The sequence below is a fragment of the Podarcis raffonei genome, chromosome 4 (genome assembly GCF_027172205.1).
Source record: "Podarcis raffonei isolate rPodRaf1 chromosome 4, rPodRaf1.pri, whole genome shotgun sequence".
Taxonomy (NCBI): domain Eukaryota; kingdom Metazoa; phylum Chordata; class Lepidosauria; order Squamata; family Lacertidae; genus Podarcis; species Podarcis raffonei.
This window is the reverse complement of record NC_070605.1, coordinates 79,059,079-79,077,750: the sequence shown is the minus strand read 5'-3', so window position 1 is coordinate 79,077,750 and position 18,672 is coordinate 79,059,079. Positions and strand designations below refer to the sequence as shown.

The window sequence follows — 18,672 nt, the reverse complement described above, 5'->3', positions numbered from 1 at the left end:
TGTCCCTTGGCACCGGGATATTCCCAGGGGAACTGAAGGAGGCAGTGGTGCGTCCGCTCTTAAAGAGAACATCATTAGATCCCTTAGATCTGTCCAATTACCGCCCGGTTTCGAATCTCCCATTCCTGGGTAAGGTGATTGAGAGAGCGGTTGCTGAACAGCTTGGTAGGTTTCTGGATGAAACATCGGCTCTCGATCCATTCCAGTCCGGCTTCCGCGCTGGTCATGGGACCGAGACGGCTCTGGTCGCCCTAACAGATGATCTCCGCAGGCAGCTGGATCGAGGCGGGTCAGGGCTGCTGATTCTTTTAGACCTGTCAGCAGCCTTCGACATGGTCGATCACGAACTCCTAGACCACCGCCTTGCCGACGTGGGGATCCAGGGCACAGTCCTCCAATGGCTGCGCTCGTTTCTCTCTGGTCGGGGACAGAGGGTGGCGCTTGGGGGGGAATTGTCATCGCGCCACTCCTTGGTGTGTGGAGTGCCTCAGGGTGCGATTCTCTCCCCGATGCTTTTTAACATCTTTATGCGCCCCCTCGCCCAGCTTGTTCGGAGTTTTGGGCTGGGTTGCCATCAGTATGCCGATGACACCCAACTCTATCTGTTGATGGATGGCCATCCTGACTCGGCCCCAGACACACTGACCAGATGCCTGGAGGCTGTGGCTGGATGGTTACGTGGGAGCCGGTTGAAGTTAAATCCTTCGAAGACAGAGGTCCTCTGGCTGGGACGGGACGATATGGGATTGAGGGGGCAACTCCCATCTCTTGCGGGGGTGCAGTTAGTGCCAGCACCGTCCGTTAAGAGTTTGGGTGTAATCTTCGATACCTCCCTCTCTATGGAGGCGCAGATTACAGCTATAACAAAGGCGGCATTTTTTCATCTCCGCCAAGCTAAGCAGTTGGCCCCTTATCTCTCTCGCCCTGACCTAGCCACTGTGATCCATGCGACGGTCACCTCCAGACTGGATTATTGTAACTCGCTCTACGTGGGGCTGCCCTTGAGACTGACCCAGAAACTCCAGCGGGTGCAGAATGCCGCGGCGAGACTCCTTATGGGGTCTTCGCTGCGAGACCACATTCATCCGGTGCTATATCAGCTGCACTGGCTCCCGGTGGAGTACAGGATCAGGTTTAAGGTGCTGGTTTTAACCTTTAAAGCCCTATACGGCCTAGGACCCTCGTACCTACGGGACCGCCTCTCCTGGTATGCCCCACAAAGAAACCTACGGTCTGCAAATAAAAACATCCTGAAGGTCCCAGGCCTCAGAGAGGTTAGGCTGGCCTCAACTAGAGCCAGGGCCTTCTCGGCTGCGGCTCCAATCTGGTGGAACGCTCTGTCAGAAGAGACTAGGGCCCTGCGGGACTTGACATCTTTCCGCAGGGCCTGCAAGACAGAGTTGTTCCACCAGGCCTTTGGTCAGGGCGCAGCCTGACTCCCTCCTCTGGCAACCTGCACAGAGCTTTGTTTAATGGTTGCCATTAACTTGATTTTAATTAATTTTTATAATGAAATATTTTTAGAATGTTGGTTTATTTGATTGTTTGATTATTTGATTGTTGTTAGCCGCCCTGAGCCCGGCTTCGGCTGGGGAGGGCGGGATATAAATAAAATTTATTATTATTATTATTATTATTTGGGGGAGGGGGGATCAAACCTGATTAAGAGGTGCAATTCTACTCAGGTGTGCTTAGAGGTAAGTCCCATGCAGTTCAATAGAACTTATTCCTGGAATTCCCAGGATTCCGGTCCTAGCAGCCGACCAATATTGTTAGCTTTTGAAGGTCCAGCTCCGAGGACCTTCTGGCAGTTCCCTCACTGCGAGAAGTGAGGTTACAGGGAACCAGGCACAGGGCCTTCTCAGTAGTGGTGCCAACCCTGTGGAACGCCCTCCCATTAGATGTCAAGGAAATAAACAACTACAGTCATATCTCGGGTTACAGATGCTTTGGGTTGCGCAGCATGCCGAACTTGCGCGAACTTTGGCACTTGTGCAGAAGCACTAAATAGCCCTTTGCGCATGCACATAAGCACCAAATCACGACCGGCGCAGACGTGGACGTGCTTCCCACACGGATCACGTTTGCAACCCGAATGTCCACTGTACCTGACTTTTAGAAGACGTCTGAAGGCAACCCTGTTTAGGGAAGTTTTTAATGTTTGGTGTTTTATTGTGTTTTTAATATTCTGTTGGGAGTCGTCCAGAGTGGCTGGGGAAACCCAACCAGATGGGCGGGGTATAAATAAATTATTATTATTATTAGTGCAACTCCTGTGTTGAGGTTGGGGAAGAGACCCGTCTGAACAGGGATGTTTTGGGGAAGATGCCCACCTATCATGCACGATCTAGCTGAGGAGGGTTGGACTAGATGACCCTCGGGAGTCCCTTCCAATTCTACGGTTCTATGAGATTCCGTGCCCCTGGTAAAAGCAGGAGACGAAGCCAAACCACAAACCCCGGGTTAGCCTCATCCCCTCGCTAACCCTTCACTTGGGAAACGGGGAGAACCCACAAGTGGCGGAGGCCCCTCTATGAATGAGGGCTGAGGAGGGGGAAGCCCAGAGCCCACGTCCGCCGTTTCCCCCCACCCCTCGAGTCCTTCTCCCCGGTTTACCTCCATTGCGGCGGAGGGAAAGCCAGGCTCGTTTGCTCCCTCAGCGCCTCAGCTGGCAGCACTTCCGCCTTCGTCACCGGCTCTCCCACCGCGCGCGCTTCTGACGTCAGCGAAACGAGGAAGGGCTTGACCAGAATGACGGCTCCCCGCCTCTTCTTGAGTCGCCTTGGCAACCGGCCCGCAAGCCACGCCCCTTTCCCCCACGAGTTCTTTTTCTCTTTCATGAGAGTGGAGAGGAAATACCAGGGGGAGAGGAGGAGGGCGGCCGGAAAGGCAGCGTCAACACCGTTCCTGAAAGACTTGGCTGTACAGTTTTTAAAAGAATAAATAAATCTCCCACCAACCTCTTCAGTTGCTCATATTTGCTTATTTCAAAGTCCTTTAGATTCTTGGAATGGCTCAGAACCGCGACACAATTATTAATTAATTTATTAAGTTTTTAGTAAAGATTTTCCTGTGCTGCAAAACAAACAAATAAGCGGGGGAAAGTGGTACATCTTTCGTCTCCTAGAGTCTTTCCCGCAGTTCGTTCACATGTGCGCTGCCCGTGCTTGCTCTTTGGGTAAAAGCGGGTGGAAAATAAACAATGAGCTGTTGCAGTCATACCGTGGAACAAGATGAAGCAATGATCGCCTTAACAAAAAAAAAAAAGCCCAAGTTAAGTGTACAGCACAGTAGATTAAAAAGCGTATAATGGGCGGGGGGCGGGATATGGGACCACAGAAGGGTCAAAGCGCAGCTTGAAGGGTCAAAGGGTTACAAGGAGCTTTGTCCCACAGTACTGTATAATATATTATTAGGGACATGGGTGGCGCTGTGGGTTAAACCACAGAGCCTAGGACTTGCTGATCAGAAGGTTGGTGGTTCGAATCCGTGCAACGGGGTGCGCTCCTGTTTCTCAGTCCCTGCTCCTGCCAGCCTAGCAGTTCGAAAGCACATCAAAGTGCAAGTAGATAAATAGGTAGCGCGCTGGTGGGAAGGTAAACGGCGTTTCCGTGCGCTGCTCTGGTTCGCCAGAAGCGGCTTAGTTATGCTGGCCACATGACCTGGAAGCTGTACGCCGGCTCCCTTGGCCAATAAAGCGAGATGAGCACCACAACCCCAGAGTCAGTCATGACTGGATCTAACGGTCAGGGGTCCCTTTACCTTTACTGTATAATATTAATGCTTGCTCGCATCCTGAGCATATCTTCTCTTCCGTGTATTGATTGTTGATGATGATAAAACCTGCTGCCTTGTGCCAGGAATGCAGGATGCTGCCTCACACCTCAACAGACTTTTGTGGTACCCTAGCTCAGCATTTTTAAGGTCCGTATAGTAAAAGCTATGGTTTTCCCAGTAGTGATGTATGGAAGTGAGAGCTGGACCATAAAGAAGGCTGATCACTGAAGAATTGATGCTTTTGAATTATGGTGCTGGAGGAGACTCTTGAGAGTCCCATGGACTGCAAGAAGATCAAAGCTATCCATTCTTAAGGAAATCAGCCCTGAGTGCTCACTGGAAGGACAGCTCCTGAAGCTGAGGCTCCAATACTTTGGCCACCTCCTGATGTTGGGAAAGATGGAGGGCACAAGAAGAAGGGGACGACAGAGGACGAGATGGTTGGACAGTGTTCTTGAAGCTACCAGCATGAGTTTGACCAAACTGCAGGAGGCAGTGGAAGACAGGAGTGCCTGGCGTGCTCTGGTCCATGGGGTCACGAAGAGTCGGACACGGCTAAACGACTAAACAACAACAACAGCTCAGCATTGCCTACCCCTAGGCTTTGCCGACATGGTCCCTGCAAATGTCCTGGTTCCCACAATGTCCTGCAAATGTGCCTGTCGAGCTCCCCTCTCCCACACATGTCTCAGCAAATGTTTGTGTAGACTAAGGTTACAAGATTTTCCCGGGGACAGTCCCCGGATTTACAAATCTGTACCCATACAAAATCCATTGAAGTTGAAAAGTGTCCCCAGATTCATTGAAAAAAATCTGGTAACCTTAGTGTAGACACTGGTGGTGGTGGGTGTTCTCCCCTCTTCTATTTAACCTCCATCTCCAGGATTCAGTGTTGGTAGTGCAGATAAAGGGAAAGAACTGGACGGGGCTCAAGAGGAGAGGGGGTTATGAGTGTTCATGTGCACCTGGCACGAGATGTGGGGCTGCAGAAGTGAGCAGACAGAGCATGTCCTGCCATCTCTGCCACAAGGAGCAACTCCTGTATGACCTTTTGTTCTTCCTGAGCAAGTCCGAGGAGGAGAGGACAAAAACTGGCCAAGGGAGACAGGGGTGCTGAGAGACAGGAGTGAATACTGGACATAGGATATATTTACAGTGGTACCTCTGGTTACATACTTAATTCATTCCGGAGGTCCGTTCTTAACCTGAAACTGTTCTTAACCTGAAGCACCACTTTAGCTAATGGGGCCTCCTGCTGCCGCCGCACGATTTCTGTTCTCATCCTGAAGCAAAGTTCTTAACCCGGGGTATTATTTCTGGGTTAGCGGAGTCTGTAACCTGAAGTGTATGTAACCCGAGGTACCACTATATTTCATTGAAGTGGAGTGGAGAATGAATGGATCATTTCAAGGAGAAACGGGTGAGGTAAGGCTGCCTCAGAGGCAGAAGAGAAGAAAATGCTGGATTTGGAAACTCTCAATCCCATTCCAGCGTTGTTTTTCATTCTGCCTCCAGGACAGTCCCCTACCTGCCCTCCCCTGAAATAAACCAGTTGGGAACCCTAGGAATTGGCGCAAGAAATCACTTTGAATATGAAAAAGAATGAAGGGATGAAAGGATCCTCTTTTCACCCCAAGGACAAACCTTTCCAAACTTCTGCTTTACACACACACACAATTTACTCCCCAAATTCTGTGTTAGAGACTGAGAGGGTGGGGTGGGAACTGGCACTAGGCAAGCAGAAGCCCCTTTTGTCAATCAACATAGCTCCATCTTCAATTCACATTTTAGGTTGAAATGATTGCCACAATATACTTTATATTGAAGAAGATAATGAAGACCAGCAAGTATAAAAGGAATTGTACAAGAAAGTGTGATGGATTAAGACTTTTGCGGTGCAATCCTATGCATGTCTTCTCAGAATTAAGCTATACCGAGTTTAATCAGGCAAATGTGTATTCTATAAGGTTGTGTTTTTAATAATGTAACGTACTAAGAGGATAATAGAGTTTACACTGTTCCTGCTTAAAGTTCCATGCGGAAAGTCAGAGAAGTTCCTGCCATGTTCTTTTTATACTCTGCATCGAATTTCTCATTTTGTGCCACAGTAAAATGGTTCTTCCAGTCCCCAACAGTTCCTAGAGCAGAGAAAGCCAAAGACAGACAATATTCAGTTTCAGTTAAAAAAATTAATTCTACTGTTCAAAGGTCACAAATTTGAAAGATACTAGCAAAAAACCCCACAACTATTGGGAACAAACTACCATTAAAGGTAAAGGTAAAGGTCCCCTGACAGTTAAGTCCAGTCTCGAACCACTTTGGGGTTGCAGCGCTCATCTTGCTTTACTGGCCAAGGGAGCTGGTGTTTGTCCACAGACAGTTTTTCCGGATTATGTGGAAAAACCAGAGCAGCGCACAGAAACGCCGTTTACCTTCCCGCCGGAGCGGTACCTATTTATCCACTTGCATTTTGACATGCTTTCGAACTGCTAGGTGGGCAGGAGCAGGGACCGAGCAATGGGAGCTCACCCTGTCGCGGGGATTCGAACCGCCGACCTTCTCATTGGCAAGCCCTAGGCTCAGTGGTTTAGACCACAGCGCCATATAGGAAAAATGATTTAATCCTGGAAAACAGGAGTATTACTAGGCCTTTAAAAAAACTCGGGGCACAGTCCCCAACACACATCTTCATATGCTTGGAGAGAACTGCTGCTTATGTACATATTAAAACTAAAGCAAGTCTTGTCAGACATCGAATACAGCCTCCGCTCTCTCATGTGCAGTTCTTGCCTCCCCACACCATCTAGCTACTATTGCATGTGCTTACAAGTCTTCTGTCCCCATTCAATACCATCAGCACAGGAAACTCTCAATTTAGGAGCGTCCAAATGATGGGCGATCACAAACACTTGCACGGCACCAAACCCGAAAGTATCCCCCAAACGTCAGAAAGATGTAATTAAAAGAGGCAGAACAGGTTGGAGCATGGCGGAACGGGCTTACACATGCTCTGCTGATGTCTGGAGCAGAAGCCCCCTGCAAAAAGAGGATTGCCTGTATACACAATATCCAGCAAGCACAGATCAACACACCACTAGAGAACAGATAAGGCTGACCTGTGATTGGAGTCCCACTGAACTGCACCCAGCCAAGCGTTCCAAAAAAGGTTTTTCAAAAGGAGGGGAAAGGGCAGGAGATCAGGACCATAGTGCAAAAGACTCAGGCCTTCTGCTCCCTGAGCGGCACCCCTGTAGAAAAAACAATGACCCCTGCCCCCAGTAGCACCTTTTCTCATGAATGGGGAGATTGAATGGTCCAGAATCTCTGGAGGCAAAAAGGTGTAGTTTGCCATGGGATTATTTTTCATGACTTCAAATTGTGTGTAATGGATTATTTTATCTAGAACCTCCTTTTCCAGGTCCTTTTCCAGGAAGTTCAGGATCTTCTGAATTTCACACCTTGGATTCTGTGGAAAGGGAGGGAATTAAATCCAGGAATTAACCAGGAATAGGAAAATAAACCGATTGTTAACCAACAATGCAATCCTGCACATGTTTACTATACTAAGTCAATTTTAGCTTTAAATCCTTGTAGTCTAGTGTTAACTCGTTGTGGTCTGAAGCCTAAAAACAAACACTCACTTCTTTTATATCTTCATAGAAGAGGTAAAGAATCCGGTACTTATTTTTCGCCTCCCACCAGCCTTTTACATGATCATACCAGGAACCCCAGAGCACTAAGGGATAAAAATGAATTAAACAGCTTAAGGAAGAATTTCATATCACAGACTAAAGAGACTATAAACTTAAACAAGGCCATGTTACGGATTTACAAAATACCGTATTTTTCGCTCTATAACACGCACCCAACCATAACACGCACGTAGTTTTTAGAGGAGGAAAACAAGAAAAAAAATATTCTAAACGAAATAGTGGATATATGATTTTTGTGGTTCATGCTGTGGCCACAGACATGTCATCTGACAGTGAGTTTGGAGTAGCCCAATGCAAAAATCCTGAGGATCCATGTGGATCCATGCTTTGTAACCATGGAGGAGGGAAGGAAGGGGAACCATGGATCCTCTGCTCACGACTGCAGCAGATCCCCCCTGCCGCCCGCAGGCATTCGCTCCATAACACGCACAGACATTTCCCCTTACTTTCTAGGAGGAAAAAAGTGAGTGTTATGGTGCAAAAAATACGGTATATGTCAGCTTGTTCACGACAGAAGAAAATTCACTGGGGCCATGACTACAATGACAGGAAATACATTTTTAAAAAAATAAAAATTAATTTATTCCCAGGTTGTGGTTAGACAACACCGATTCAGGGGACTAAGCTGGATAACCGCTATGATCAGAGTTTGTTGTGATGGAACAACTCTCAAATCACACCCAAACTCAGAACATTTAGCGTGCTCAAGCTTGGCAACTTTTTCCTAAATAAAAAAGATAATTGCCTTAACATCAAGACTGTAGCAAAATGGACCAAGGGGCACATTCCCTTCCGGAATGAGGAACAGGCAGGAGATTTCCTAAACAGGATGCCTTATGCTCCACTCATCCCAGCTTCCTCCCTTGGCTCATAAATCAATCCCATCTAAAACAGATTGCACTCTTATTCCCAGATCAGAAGCTGGTCTTATATGCAGCAGCAGCAGCAGCAGCTGCATCTTGTCTGAACGAAGCTTGAGTCTGTTTTCCCCCTTCTAACTAGAAAGGAGCCATGTGCAGTGTTTGGCAAAAAGTTTTTAACTTCCCATTATCAGTTTGCTACTTGAATTTAAAATACATAAATAAATGATTGAGCTCTTTGAAAAAAGAAATGTAGAAATCATGGCACAAAGCATTCCGTTCACCTTTTCCATCCATGTATTTCTGAAAAAATTCCTCCCATGTTCCTGGCTCAGGCATCATTTGATTCATTCTGTGGAAGTGATAAAAAGACACTAGATTGTCTTTGGCATTTCTTGCCACGTAGATGACCTGCGGTGGGCATAGAAGTGAGAAGAGACCATTATTCGCCAGTGGAGAAAGTGCAAGTGCACTTTCATAATACTAGAACACAGGACCGTCCAGTGAAGTTCGATTTTGGAAGACTCAGGAGGACAGGCAGAAGAAAATGCCTCTTCACAACCGTGCATAGTTAAATGATGGCAGTTGCTCCCACCAGGTGCAGTGATGGCCACCAGCTTTGACAACTTTAAAAGGGGTCTAGACAAATTCATGGAGGTTTAGGCTATCAATGGATGGTATCCCATATTAGAGGCTGTATGTCTCTGAATACTTGTCTCTGGGGAACAACAGCAGGAGAGGACTATTGTTATTATTTCCTGTTCTCGGGCTTCTGTAGGCATCTGGATGAGAACAGGATGCTAGACCAGATAGGCCTTTGGTTTGATCCAACATGGCTCTTCTTATGTTCTTAAACATGAATTAGATCATTTTACTGGTATCTGTCTCATGTTCCCCTATATTGCCTCCAAGTGTCCCTATTTTCCAGGGACAGTTCTGGATTTACAGAAGCCATCCCAATTTCTTATTTGGTCCTGGAATGTCCTGCTTTTCCTTAGGACATCCCTATTTTCATCAGAGGGTATGCAGCCCCCGAGCCAAGGAGATAAGTAACTATACAACCTTTAAAAGACATGTGAAGGCAGCCCTGTATAGGTAAGTTTATTTTTTTTAAATGCTTAATTATGTTTTATATACAGTGGTACCTCTGGTTAAGAACTTAATTCGTTCCAGAGGTCCGTTCTTAACCTGAGGTACCACTTTAGCTAATGTGGCCTCCCACTGCTGCTGCTTCTGCGCCACTGCCACACAATTTCTGTTCTCATCCTGAGGTAAAGTTCTTAACACGAGGTACTACTTCCGGGTTAGCGGAGTCTGTAACTTGAAGCGTTTGTAACCAGAAGCGTTTGTAACCTGAGGTACCACTGTATGTTGAAAGCTGCCCAGAATGGCTGGGGCAACCCAGTCAGATGCGCAGGGTATAAATAATATTATTCTTGTTATTGTTGCTGTTATTGAATAGGGCATCCCTGTTTTCATTGGAGAAATGTTGGAGGGTATGTGAGAAAGAAAAAGAAAGAAAGGAAAAGAGGACAATAGCACTGAGATTGAAAGGGACACAGAGACCTGACCTGCTCTCTATGAGAATCCAGTGCTATGGCATTGGGGAGCCGTACTGGAAAACCTAACAGAGAAGTAGGATATGTTGGAGTGTTAATTATGCTCGGCCTCTGTATATATCTGTAAATAAATTCTGATTTTACAGAAACGGCATCAGTGTCCAGTGACTTCATTCAAAGGAAACCGACTCCAGGGCATGCACTGGAATCCCTGAAAGCTCTCCCTACTCATAGATTGGGATACAATATTCTAGAAACCTGCCAGTATTCTATTCAGCTGCAATTCAACTGGACACTGCAATTCCAAGGAAGTCAAGGAGACATCTGTGGTTCTTCCTCCATTTTATCCTCACACAACCCTGTGGAGGTAAGTTAGGCTGAGATACAGTAGCTGCCCCCAAGGTCACTCAGTAAGCGTCACGACTGTGTGGAGATCTCTGAACCCAACCCTAGTATGACGCTAACCTGCTTGCCAAGCTTCCTGCCCAACCCATTACCTTACAGTTTTGTTCCCAGAACGACGGAGGCACCAGTTGTACAGGAAGATGAGTTTTCAGTGTTCTTGGTGAGGGCATGGCTTCAGCTTTATCCAAGCCTGAGAAACAAGCCGTTGTTATTCAACAGTATGCTTTAACATTATCCATCCAATACCATTTTGTAGGGCTGCAGACCAGACTTTCCAAGACCCACGTGCAATGCTAATGCGTTGCTAGATCTTAGCCTAGTGGAAAACATAAATGTTTATCTGCTTTCAGTGTCCTTGGGGCTTTGCCTTCAGGGGCTTTGAAAAAAAATGATCTCATATCTTCACATAGTCTCAGAATGTTGTCTGGAACATTCAGAGTCATCCTAGCCACTGATGACTTCATGGCTAATTTGACCCTCCTCTTAGGACAATTTGTTCAATGCTTTTCTATTTTTCTCTTTTCATTCATATTTTTATTCTATTTCATGATATATTTTAGGTGATTTTGTTTTTTGATAATTTTTTCAAGGCAAAAAAACAACAGTACGGCTTTGGGAAGGAGAATATGGAGCAATTTTCTGCTTTTGGCAGTTAAGACGAGTGACAAGAAAATGAAATAAAATAAGCATTGACTTCCTAACAGTCCTTTTCTGACACTCACTTTGCCTTTTTCAGAATGAAATATGACATTGCGTGGACAGGCGGAGTCCCCAGGTCCTGAGCGGCCCCCCCTGTCATGTGGAATAACAACTCAAGACAACGTGCTATGGGATTAAATTGGCCACAACTTTATTAAATTTCAAATGTGGGTAGACCTTGGCTCAGGCATTGGGCGTTCTCCCTCCCTAGCCCCCAGCTGGGGACCTAGGGAGCATCAGGGTTATCCAGTGTTTGTGTGGGGGATGGGCCGGCTATGGAGAACATATGTTCAAGCAGAGATAGCCGCCCCCGTTACGCCGCCGCCGCAGGGGAGAGCAATGATGACCTTTCGGTGTACGGTCAAAGCCTCCCTTCAGAAACCCCTTTAACAGGGAACCCTGGTATCGCCGCTGCAAAGAGGAAGATGGACAAAAGGATTCCGCCCAAGGCCTGATACCGCCAAAGTTGTGACGTTTAGCTACGGGAAAGGCGAAACCTGCCAATGCAGGGAAATTCTTTTCCGGCCCTTTGACAGCGACCTTAACGTAGCAGCACCCGCATACCTGTGAAGGAAAGTTAACCTGCAAAACCTGTGAAGAAAAGTTAACCTGCAAAATAAGGCATTAATTGAGGGTGGGTAGGGTGGGAGAAGCTCTGGAGCCAAGTGACGATTGCCAGGTAAGATCCTCCCTCTATTGTGTGGGCAGGTAATCCCTCCCCCACCTGGCCTGATCTCCTTGGCAACGCTTCCCCCAGGTGGGATTGGACAACTGACTGGGGTAGGCAGAGACCTCCAGGTATCCCACCTGAGGGAAGGCAAAGCCAAGCCTATGCTGATGGAGCTGCTCCAGATCCAGGGGCTGCGCGCGTCCACGCAAAGGTCGCCCCCCGTTTTATGCAGGGAGCGGTCATTCCAGTAAATAATCCTAGATCATATTAGCCTCTCCATTTTCTTTAGGAACACTTTCATAATATGGATATTATTTTGAATTTCTTAGCAATATTTTATCTGATAACTTTACACAAGTTGACCTGCAGATCTGTAGCTTACCAGTGGGCAAATCCTTGTGCAGCACCCATTCGATAAAAGGTTGCCGATCGTAAGTGGAAGCACGCTGGCATTTCTCAATGTCGCCGTCACATTGGATCATGTCTACAATCTCCTGTGTCCATGTTGTACCTCATAATAAGAAACAAAAGAAGAGTTTGGTCTTGTGGCAAAAGATTTACGAGTTCATAATTTTTCATGGACTGGAGCCAGAAAATATTAGAGTCCACATTACACACATCTCTCATCTAAAAGCAACGGATGGTTTGGCTAGCTCAATGCTGATTGTTGTTGTTGTTTAGTCATTTAGCCGTGACCCCATGGACCAGTTCATGCCAGGCACTCCTGTCTTCCACTGCCTCCCGCAGCTTGGTCAAATTCATGTTAGTACTTTTGAGAACACTGTCCAACCATCTCGTCCTCTGCCGTTCCCTTCTCCTTGTGGGATCTTTCCCAACATCAGGGTCTTTTCCAGGGAGTCTTCTCTTCTCATGAGGTGGCCAAAGTCTTGGAGCCTCAGCTTCAGGATCTGTCCTTCCAGTGAGCACTCAGGGCTGATTTCCTTCAGAATGGATAGATATGATCTTCTTGCAGTCCATGGGACTCTCAAGAGTCTCCTCCAGCACCGTAATTCAAAAGCATCAGTTCTTTGGCAATCGGCCTTCTTTATGGTCCAGCTCTCACTTCCATACATCACTACTGGGAAAACCATAGCTTTAACTATATGGACCTTTGTTGAGCAAATAACAACAAGTGTTGCTTTTAGATAAATATAAATCAGGGGGCATCAAGGATACATTTGTTAACTGAGAGTGAAGAACACATAAGGAATATAAATTAACTTTAAAGCTATGTCCCCCACCCTATAATGCAAAAAAAGCCTTATGAACATTATGACCTACCACCAGGAAGGTGTGACCTTCCTCACATGCCTGCTGCTTGTAGCGGCCATTGGTATCCAGTTCTGGCTATTTTCCTGTGTATATTGTCCATGTAATGTACACATATCCTTCATGAGGGACAGACTACACATTTCACACTTGCATTTATAACAGCAGTCCAACGCCCCCATTTTAAAGTTGAAAAGGTTATATGGGAGAGGTTATGGGGTGGAGGAAGGAAAAGCAGCAGAGGAAGATTTTTGTTGGGATCTGAAACATGCATTTGCAAAAATAGTATAGGCTATAAAGTTTGAAAGCTTCCGCATTATGCATTGGCTTACAGACCCTCAACTCTTTCATATTCAGCCTGAATTTGTTTGGGTCATTAAATGTTATCTTTTGAACCGTTTGTTGGTCCAACATGTGCTTTCAGTGACAAGCAATCACAAGGCGTATCACTATGAACCATACTACCATCTACTGAAAGCAGGCATTTCATGGGCAACATCCACATTCGTTATAATCAATAGGTCCTGTTTGCCAATCCATGAGTCACAAATGCATTAACAGAGATTTTAAAATATGGTACAATGGGAACAATCCACCAGAAGGTTCTGAACTCCTTGAAAATGTTTATGGGTCTTCTTGAGCAAGATAATTTTCTGGTGTGTTGAATCCAATCGATGCAAAGGTCTAGTGGAAACAACTGCAAGTCTTGGGTCACATTATGTGCCTGGTAAGTCAAAGGTGCCTAAGTAGCACCCCCTATCTTTCCTGCTTGCATACTCACCTGCCTTTGCATAGGTTGCTATAAGCAGGTCATCAGGCTTGGCTTGGAAAGCCCAGATTTTATGCCACTTTTCACAGATCTCCTTTGTAAGAGGAATCCCTTCCACCTCACCAACTTCAGATCGTTTCACAACCCAGTCCAGCTTCAGTTCTTCCATCTTTTCCAAGGGCATGGAGAAGGCACACTTCAGCAATTGCTTTCCTTTCCTTTAAAGAAGAATATTACTTTAAACCTGGGACCTGGGCCAAGAACCAGCTGAAGTGGCAGCCAAAACCACCAAGAAGTGTGGCTGCATCAACTTCCTCACTTAAGCTCCTCCTACAATACCATCCATCCTTATTTAGCCTGTCTGTAGCTACACCTGTCTGTAGCTCCACTCCTTCAAAGCTCCTCCTGCTTGCTCCTTGGTATTCTGTGCCTCAAAGTCCACCTGTCCTCCATGATCATTAAATGGAGCTCCATGCTCTGAGGCAACATATTGCTGAGTACCAGACACTGGGGACAATGCGCAGGGCCAGGCCTTTGTGCTTTGCTTGAGTCAATTGGCTGGCTAATGTGGAGACATGCGGGACTTATCCCCTGAATTACTCCTTTGCACCTGCATCTGATACTGCAGTATAACATCAGTTTTGCAGAATAATGCTGAGGCTCAAGTAAATTGCCCAAGACCACACCAACTAAGTTCAAGCCATACCCTGGGCCTCAAAGCACCATGCTTCTAATTTTCCAATCAAACAGACCAGGGCATTTCTGACAGTAGTGGATATAGAACATTGTTTGTTTCTTCACAGAACTCAGAGGCATTGGGCTGGATTTAACTAAACCAGTGTGCTAGGTGAAGCCAATCCAATGCCTCCTGTTAGTGCAATGGGGCCTTTAACCTCCCAGCGCCTCCCTCTTATTCACTCTGGGGGGGCTGGGAGAACCTCCAGAACAACACACAAGGGGAGGAGAGGTGGATTGTTCCACCTGGAATGCAGAAATGGTTGTGTTGATGGAGCAACAGAAATAGTATGATGAAGATGAATTCCCCTCATAGGTAGAAACAGCATAAATACAATATATGAAACTGCCTTACGCCAAACTGTTGGTCCATTGAACCCAGCATTTCCTGATCTGACTGGCAGCATCCCTCCAGAGAATGAGACAGTGCATCTCTCCCATCATCTAGTATTTAATCCCTTTAACTGGAGATGCCAAATATTGAACCTAGCAAACATTCTACGCACAAGACATATTCTCTGAGACTGCGTTATGGCCCCTCGTCTCTGCCACAGCCAGATACTCACAACACAAATTGGAAGAGGGACTGGGAGTTTCTCTTAAATACCTTGTACACTTTCCTCTCAGCTGGATGTCTTGGCACTGTAAAGGGGATGTAGTCTTCTTCTCAAAGCGAGGTATTGCTCTGAACCTTGGAGCTACAAGAAAAATCCACGTCCTTGGAAACTGCCTGTTGGTGGCACAACTGTGGGATAGAGTACAGTACTCTTACCTCCCAACAGGGACACAGGAGTAGTGTGAGGATTTGGATAGAACTTAAATTTCTCTTGCGAATGGGGAAATAAAAGGAGGTGGAACAGGAGGTGGAGAAGAAGGTGTTTCAGAAAGAGCCAATAGCAACAGAGGTGTTGTGTCCTGTAGCTTTTTGAACCTTGCTCTTCATCTTCATGGGTTAACGCCCCAAATGGAAATATTTCACACAAATGGTGACTTCAGACTCCTCTCCATTTCTTGCCAGTATTTCATTTCAAATTGAATTATTGCTAATAGTGCAAATTTCAAATTAACTTACACTCTCATCTTAAGCATATAACTACTGATCTTAAACTTATGTGCTCTTAACTAAAAACGGCAACCCTAAATCTGCTTAGCAGGCAGTTAGAGCATGATGCAGCAAAAGTCAATCACTGTGCAGCAAAATCCTAAGCAATATTCATTCAGACATCCCAATAAGTTAAATGGTCTGAACTAACCAATAAGGGAGATCAAGACTGCAGCCTTAATGTTTGGTTGATTTCAGCAAGGGAGATTTAAGCACGTGCAGAATTTTTCCTCTGAAATTAATGCCATTTAAAAATTATTATGTTTGGCTGGATTGCACTGTAAGTCCCACTGAATGTGGCAAAACTTCTTGAGTTAAACTGGTTATGATTGGGCAGAAAATACAATTTCTGTGGGCTACTGCATGTATGAGTGTCACCAAGCTTCAATAAACTGTTGTGAGGAAGCACCCTTAGAAACTCCACACACACACAAACATTTTGAGCAAAAGGATCTCATTTCAGTATAAGAATTCCTCTAAGAGCCTTCTGTTCAGAAAGTTGTCGAGATTTTCAGTGAATATTGACCTCCAGCATTTTGCATTGACCCTCTTGTATATTGCTTACCTAACACTTAATCTGGATAACCGAAATACTGTGCTCAAATAAAGTGTTTACACAGTGTAATGATTAACTAATGGAGAGTTAGTTGGATATCCAAGGTATTAGGGAAGGAACTGGGGTAAAGAGGAGAGAGAATAATAAGCATGAAGCTCCATTGAGTTAAATAGGGCTTGTGCTAATGAAATGCCTGTGCTATGGGTGAAACAGATTTTGCTTCTTCACAAAACCTTTCCTCTTTACATGCCAGTCTGCCTCTCTCTACCTGGAACCTTCAAGAGGAAATCCAATACTTGGTTATGCAACCATCAAGATAATACGTTAATCCCTAGTTTAAACAGAATGGAAATGCGTGAATATAAGAGAAAGATAATGTTTGATATCCTTGTTTGCTCATTGTTGAGGAAAGGCACACCAGACCCCACATACCCTGGGAGCAGGTCTGGATTAAGGCAAATGGAAACCCTGAGCTAGGAGACTTTGGGAAGCCCAGACTTGATAGCACCTGATCACGAGAAAGAAAGCCTCATTCTATTTTTTATCTTCTCAGTGAAAGTACAGTGGTACCTCGGGTTAAGAACTTAATTCGTTCTGGAGGTCCGTTCTTAACCTGAAACTGTTCTTAACCTGAGGTACCACTTTAGCTAATGGGGCTTCCCGCTGCCGCTGCTTCACGATTTCTGTTCTTATCCTGAAGCAAAGTTCTTAACCCGAGGTACTATTTCTGGGTTAGCGAAGTCTGTAACCTGAAGCGTCTGTAACCCAAGGTACCACTGTATGACATTGATGAATTTTTAGCATAGATAAAAAGATTGTTTATAAATTTATAACCTTTAATAAGTTTACAAAAGTATGGAATTAATAAAGATATTCACAGAGAACATTCACAGGAGACATAGCTCTCTTATAACATTCACTATACACTACAATCTTACCTTGGTTTTCGAACAGCCTAGTTGAACATTTTGGCTCCTGAACAATCAAAACCCAGAAGTGACTGTTCTGGTTTTCAAATGTTCTTTCAGAAGCTGAACATCTGATGGGGCTTCTGTGGCTTCTGATTGGCTGCAGAAACTTCCTGTAGCCAATCAGAAGCCGTGCCTTGGAAGACAAACGCTTTGGAAGTTGACTTCCAAGGTACGACTGAATACAAAGTCAGAACAGTTTCTTTTGGACTCTTTTTGGATGTGAACTTATCAATTGTATCATTAAAATCAATAAGTCACAGTTAATCATTTTCTGTGCTGAGAATGCTTAGATAAAGACAATTGATCTTGGGACATTGTTGACCATAGAACATTCTTTATCCTTTTTAGTCTAGAAAAATGATCTTTCATCAGTACAGTTTGTAACCATTAAATACAGGAACAGTTTGTAACCATTAAACCGTTTGTAACCATTAAACACAAGGACTATCTGAAAATTGTGTCCACATTTGAAAAAGTTATCTGAATTTTCTCCTGGAATATTATTTGGTACATATCTTGGTGGCTGAAATTTTCTTTTTCAGGGTGAGCTTGTTTGACGTACAGGTGGAAGTGTAAAAGTTCATCAACTAAACTAAGCTCAACATCCTTTGGAAAACTCTTACATGAACATCTTGACGCCATTGTGAATCTGTTCCTTGGTTGCTTGCAGGTTCAGCAAAAAGACAAATTGCCAACGACACTTCTATATGCTGTTGCTTTTCTGTCTACGTTGGCTGCAAGAATATCCATGACGGGGGTAAATTAATTTACCCTAAATTTGTCTCTTGGAGAAAGTTCGTCTATGACCTCAGTTCCTGTCTTATTATTGTTTTGTTTTTTCATACTGCTTTCTTTTGACAGTTTTATACCCCAAGTAAATTTTGCTTGCTGTTCAATTTCATCAAAATTAACCTGAGTGTTTGATACAAACTGCAATAGTGAGATGTAAATATTTGCACATGTGCTCAATGAAAGTTGTGAACTTTGGAGTGCTTGCCAACTTAAGAAATGGGACTGTCTTTTTCTGTAGATTTTCAGTCTGTCATCTAGTATCTCATTTTTTCAGTTTCATCGCAGTAAATATAGCAGAAGGCTTCAACAATGTAAGCATAGCTAACACAAGCTAAACTAGAAATTTATTGCCTGGCTCAGTTCTGTAGCTTGTATTTCCCCCTCATATCCCAAATTTATCTAAATACTACCATTTATTACCGTAATTTCTACCATTCACTAACAGGCTCTGGTACCCTGGATCCCTGACAGTGCTATTCTGAGCACAGGTTGACCTCTGTGGAAGTACAAGAACAGCTTGACAGGGATTTTAGCTAGATAGTCAAAGAAGAGGCTGTACAGAACAGTCAGTACAAAAGTGCAATAAATATAATGGAAACAGAGGGAGAAGGAAAGAGCAGTAAAAATTTATGCCACTGATGGTGCTGTCATGCCAAAAAGCTCTCATCACGTCCATGGCAAGCTTTTACTTTAATTAGATCTATTGATTTTCAGTGTTTAAGTTGATAAACTGCTATATATATACATGTATGTATGTCGTTTCAGCATTTCTGAATGCTATATTTAGCTTTTTAA

The 18,672-nt window shown here is 44.8% G+C and overlaps 2 protein-coding genes across 2 annotated transcripts in view; both read right to left on the bottom strand.

Moving 5' to 3' along the window:
* Positions 1-2,725, bottom strand: part of GCC2 (GRIP and coiled-coil domain containing 2) — a 33,155-nt gene extending 30,430 nt beyond the window's left edge. Inside the window, exon 1 of the mRNA XM_053384291.1 lies at positions 2,617-2,725. Coding sequence (XP_053240266.1) covers positions 2,617-2,622 — 6 coding nt within the window. The 5' untranslated portion in view covers positions 2,623-2,725. The remainder of the gene's footprint in view (positions 1-2,616) is intronic.
* A 2,826-nt stretch (positions 2,726-5,551) lies between these two features.
* On the bottom strand, positions 5,552-15,511 carry LOC128411826 (sulfotransferase 1C1-like). The gene is made up of 8 exons (XM_053384290.1): positions 15,064-15,511; positions 13,734-13,939; positions 12,066-12,194; positions 10,407-10,504; positions 8,635-8,761; positions 7,419-7,513; positions 7,063-7,243; positions 5,552-5,915 (listed from the first exon to the last, which is right to left on the bottom strand). The coding sequence occupies exons 2-8, from the start codon at positions 13,903-13,905 to the stop codon at positions 5,803-5,805; spliced, it is 915 nt and encodes a 304-aa protein (XP_053240265.1). The 5' UTR covers positions 13,906-13,939; positions 15,064-15,511; the 3' UTR covers positions 5,552-5,802.
* Between the last annotated feature and the right edge of the window lie 3,161 nt (positions 15,512-18,672).